Raw genomic sequence first — 5,000 nt, 5'->3', positions numbered from 1 at the left:
TCTCAAACGCTACGGCTCCTATCTTGCACCCGGCGCAGCGTAAAGCCCGACGCAAGTCTCTTTGCTAGTTTAAGACGCTGTAAACCCAACACCTGCGTCGTTTAAATAGCAAATGCACCTGCACCCATCTGTGGCCCATGGGCGTGCTGGTCTTACAGGGAGGTGTGTTCAGGTGCATTCTGGGCGTGCTGGTCTTACAGGGAGGTGTGTTCAGGTGCATTCTGGGCGTGCTGGTCTTACAGGGAGGTGTGTTCAGGTGCATTCTGGGCGTGCTGGTCTTACAGGGAGGTGTGTTCAGGTGCATTCTGGGCGTGCTGGTCTTACAGGGAGGTGTGTTCAGGTGCATTCTGGGCGTGCGTGGTCTTACAGGGAGGTGTGTTCAGGTGCATTCTGGGCGTGCTGGTCTTACAGGGAGGTGTGTTCAGGTGCATTCTGGGCGTGCTGGTCTTACAGGGAGGTGTGTTCAGGTGCATTCTGGGAGTATTGCTATCTTGAGGCAGTGGGAAGTGATGGCACCATTGACCAACAAAAACCTGGTCTAAAGTCAATAACGCAGCATTTCATTGTTATTTTAACAGAGCATTAGTAAAATGCTCCTAGGCTCGTGCACAGCACGTGCACACTATGCTTGTTACACACACAGGGACGCACAGCAGCACACACACATGCAGAAGATTACAAATACAAATATTACGGAGCAAATCCTCGCACACGGACCCTTTTTTCCGCCGTCAAACTAGCAAAAGTGGATTTGGACACGCCCTAAACACACCTGCACCAGGTGTTCATGCCGTGCGCTCAGACCGTTAAAATAGGGCCCTCAGTCTGAGTTAGGGTTAAGAGTGGGAGTCTAGCAGGCTCTGTATCACATCTGCTAAAACATCCACAGTTTCACCTCTCATCTGTCTCGTCTCCCAGGTCTGACGGTGGCTGAATCGGAGGATCCCGAGGCTCTGGACAGACACCTGAAGCATCTTGAATCCCAGAGAGCAGCTCTGCTGGACTGGAAGAGTCACTGCGTCTCTCTGGAGGTCAAAGCTGAGCTGGACGCAAAGCTGCAGGCCGCCGAGGACCACAAAGATCAGCTGAGCAGCAAGAACAGACGTCTAAAAGTCCTGTAAGAGTCAAGTGGCACATAGATGGAACTAAAGCAGCTGAAAAACTAATTTAGCTTTAAAAGACACAAACCCTGTCACATTTACAACTGTCACACATTCATACTTACCAAGCGAGGCTTGTATAGCTGCTGTCGTCAATGTTCTCCAAATGAATGATCGGGTCGCTCCGTGTTTTTCTTTCTGTCTGCAGATACAAGCTTCTGAGTTTATTGTCCGACCGTCTGTCCAGCTGGGAGGACGACAAGCAGCAGGTTTCTCTGGAGGAACTCTTGGAGTCCACAGTGGAGAACTTCAGACAGACCAGCGGTGAGACACAAAAGACATTGATTTTGATTTAATTTGACCAACACATCCAGGACCTTATCTTGCACCCGGCGCAGCGCAAAGCCCGACACAAGTGTCTTTACTAGTTTAAGACCGACGCAGTTGTCAATTTCCCGTCGTCGTTTAAATAGTAAATGTACCTGCACCCATCTGTGACCCAATGGCGTGCTGGTCTTACAGGGAGGTGTGTTCAGGTGCATTCTGGGCGTGCTGGTCTTACAGGGAGGTGTGTTCAGGTGCATTTTGGGCGTGCTGGTCTTACAGGGAGGTGTGTTCAGGTGCATTCTGGGCGTGCTGGTCTTATAAGGAGGTGTGTTCAGGTGCATTCTGGGCGTGCTGGTCTTACAGGGAGGTGTGTTCAGGTGCATTCTGGGAGTATTGCTATCTTGAGGCAGTGGGAAGTGATGGCACCATTGACCAACAAAAACCTGGTCTAAAGTCAATAACGCAGCATTTCATTGTTATTTTAACAGAGCATTAGTAAAATGCTCCTAGGCTCGTGCACAGCACGTGCACACTATGCTTGTTACACACACAGGGACGCACAGCAGCACACACACATGCAGAAGATTACAAATACAAATGTTACGGAGCAAATCCTCCATCATAACAGCAATGCTCCAAGGTCCAAACGCGCCTGGCTTTTAAAGGGAATGGGAGATGATCTCTGATTGGTTGATTGCATGTTACGCTCAAAACACAGCTCTGATTAATGAAGACACTAAGTACAACCCTTTTGAACCATGCGCCCGGCGCACGGACCCTTTTTTCCGCCGTCAAACTAGCAAAGGTGGATTTGGACACGCCCTAAACACACCTGCACCAGGTGTTCACGCCGTGGCTTGGATCTTTAAAATAGGGCCCACAGTGTCACATACATATCATTGATTTTAATACCATAAAGGGTAAAAAGTTGGACATTTATTTGTGTTTTCTTGCATGAAAATGGTAAAATGTCCCCTTCATATTGTGCTATATGTGATGTGATGTGCAGCCCTAGTCACACATCATTTATATTATATTTTAACACCTTTAATCTGCAGGGATGGACGATGACGCCCGCAACATCGACGCCAAACTGTTTGAGCAGGAAGAGCCGACTGGAGTCGACGAGTCCAAACTCCTGGCAGATTACCTGGACAGGTACTGCGTTCACAAACAAATCCTGATCAGTTTATCTGAACTCTGCAGACTCCCTCTGAATCATCTTTCTCTCTCCGTCAGGTTTATCGAGCTCTTTGACTCGGCTCAGTATGAAGAAGCTGCTCTCCTCGCTGCCAGATCTCCTCGAGGAGTCCTGAGGAACCTCGACACCATGGAGATGTTTAAAGGTGGGCAACACACACACACACACACACACGCTCACACACACACACACACACACACACACTCACACACTCACACAGACACCCACACACACTCACTCACGCACACACACACACACACACCCACACACACACGCTCACACACGCTCACACACACTCACACACACGCTCACACACGCACACACACACACACACACACACACACGCACATTCCCTTTAAGATATATCAGCTGCCTGACAAAGCTCCACACCTTACATTACATCATCTGAGACAAACAGGAAACCAGCTTGTTCCTGGTGAGTCGTCAGTGAGAAGAGACGCAGCGACAGACAGACGGTAAGATTGACCTTTTATTACAAAGCTGTGACTTTAACTGAGGGAGGACAGTTACAGGAAGGAGCTCTGAAGTACTGAAGAAGTGAAATACTTGAACTGTAATCTGCTGCAGACTGAAAAAACACGTAGAGACTCAAAGTGAAAGTAACTGAGGAAACTTTCTGCAGCAGGGAGGGGAACACTGTGACACACCTTTAACGCCGTCTGCTGTGTTTATCTGCATTCAGAGACAACATGGCTTCTATGTCAGAGGAGGATTTCTGCTGTTCGGTCTGTCATGAAGTCTTTAGAGATCCTGTTGTTCTGTCATGTAGTCACAGCTTCTGTAAAGACTGTCTGAAGAGCTGGTGGACAGAGAAACCAACACAGGAGTGTCCAGTTTGTAAGAGGAGATCTTCAAAGCCAGAACCACCTCGTAACCTGGAGTTAAACCTTGAAGCTGTGTGAGAGTTTCTTACAGCAGAGAGATCAGAGAGCTTCAGAGGCTCTCTGCAGTCTGCACTCTGAGAAACTCAAACTCTTCTGTCTGGACCATCAGCAGCCAGTGTGTGTCGTCTGTCTACATTCAGAAAAACACTCCAACCACATAATCAGACCCATCGATGAAGCTGCATGACAACACAAGAAGGAACTCCAGGAAACTCTGGAGCCCTTAAAGAAGAAGATGAAGGTTTTTGAACGAGTTAAAGAGGAGTTTGATCAAACAACAGAACACCTGAAGGTCCAGGCCCGACGCACAGAGACGCAGATTAAGGATCAGTTTAAGAAGCTTCACCAGTTTCTAGAAGAGGAAGAGGAGGCCAGGATGGCTGCACTGAGGGAGGAAGAGGAGCAGAAGAGTCAGAGGATGAAGGAGAAGAGGGAGGCTCTGAGCAGAGAGATAGCAGCTCTTTCAGACACAGTCAGAGCCACAGAGGAGGAGCTGAGAGCTGAAGACGTCTCATTCCTGATCAACTACAAGGCTGCAGTGGAAAGAGTCCAGCAGCGCCCCCTGCTGGATGATCCACAGCTGCTCTCAGGAGCTCTGATAGACGAGGTCAAACACCTGGGCAACCTGAGCTTCAACATCTGGAACAAGATGAAGGACATGGTCTCCTCCACTCCTCTGATTCTGGACCCAAATACTGTTGGTCCATATCTCATCCTGTCTGAAGATCTGACCAGTGTGAGACTAGGAGGAGAGACACAGAAGCTTCCTGATAATCCAGAGAGGTTTGATTATCACTTCTCTGTCCTGGGCTCTGAGGGCTTTAACTCAGGGACTCACAGCTGGGACGTCGAGGTTGGAGACAGTACAGTCTGGACGCTGGGTGTGTTAGCAGAGTCTGTCCAGAGGAAGGGAGGCATACGGTCTGGATTATGGAGAATATGGTTCTGTAGAGGTGAATACTCAGCGTGGTCTCCATCAGCTCCAGATGCTGATCTCCCGTTTAAGAAGCAGCTCCAGAGGGTCAGAGTGACTCTGGACTGGAACAGAGGAAAGCTGTCGTTCTCTGACCCTGATACTAACACACACATACACACCTTCACACACACTTTCACTGACAGGCTGTTTCCATACTTTAGGTCTGGGGATAAAGTCCCACTGAAGATATCACCACTGAAGGTCTGTGTGACAAAACAACAGGTCTGATAGTCTTTAGTTTGAAGGTGGTGATAATAATAGTAAACAACAGTTCACTTCTTAAGTTAATATCTGTCCATCTATCTATGTAGATCTATACATGTACGAGCAAATCTTCTGAAATGAATGCTGAAATAAGTCCAAACTTTATATTTGCAGCAGTAAACAGTAACGGGAAACAGCAGTTTTCTCCCTGGCACGAGGAGAAAACTGTCTTGGTGTAAAAACACACCAAATGACATGATCAGAGCATGAAATCCCACCAAGATATT

At 48.2% G+C, this 5,000-nt stretch overlaps 2 protein-coding genes across 4 annotated transcripts in view; both read left to right on the top strand.

Moving 5' to 3' along the window:
• Positions 1 to 5,000, top strand: part of LOC144537675 (clathrin heavy chain linker domain-containing protein 1-like) — a 34,663-nt gene that overhangs the window by 3,986 nt on the left and 25,677 nt on the right. For all 3 annotated transcript variants that reach the window (XM_078281483.1, XM_078281482.1, XM_078281485.1), the window contains 4 exons: positions 919 to 1,117; positions 1,309 to 1,424; positions 2,486 to 2,585; positions 2,667 to 2,773. In XM_078281483.1, the coding sequence (XP_078137609.1) occupies positions 919 to 1,117; positions 1,309 to 1,424; positions 2,486 to 2,585; positions 2,667 to 2,773 (522 nt within the window). The remainder of the gene's footprint in view (positions 1 to 918; positions 1,118 to 1,308; positions 1,425 to 2,485; positions 2,586 to 2,666; positions 2,774 to 5,000) is intronic.
• LOC144537676 (nuclear factor 7, brain-like) overlaps positions 3,003 to 5,000 on the top strand; it is a 2,427-nt gene continuing 429 nt past the window's right edge. The window contains 3 exon segments of the mRNA XM_078281486.1: positions 3,003 to 3,104; positions 3,332 to 3,538; positions 3,540 to 5,000. The exon segment at positions 3,540 to 5,000 is cut by the window's right edge and continues 429 nt beyond it. Of these exon segments, the coding sequence (XP_078137612.1) occupies positions 3,339 to 3,538; positions 3,540 to 4,737 (1,398 nt within the window). The 5' untranslated portion in view covers positions 3,003 to 3,104; positions 3,332 to 3,338 and the 3' untranslated portion in view covers positions 4,738 to 5,000.

The sequence above is a fragment of the Sander vitreus genome, chromosome 23 (genome assembly GCF_031162955.1).
Source record: "Sander vitreus isolate 19-12246 chromosome 23, sanVit1, whole genome shotgun sequence".
NCBI classification, from domain to species: Eukaryota; Metazoa; Chordata; class Actinopteri; order Perciformes; family Percidae; genus Sander; species Sander vitreus.
The sequence above is the reverse complement of the archived record's forward strand: the minus strand, read 5'-3'. Positions and strand labels throughout refer to the sequence as shown.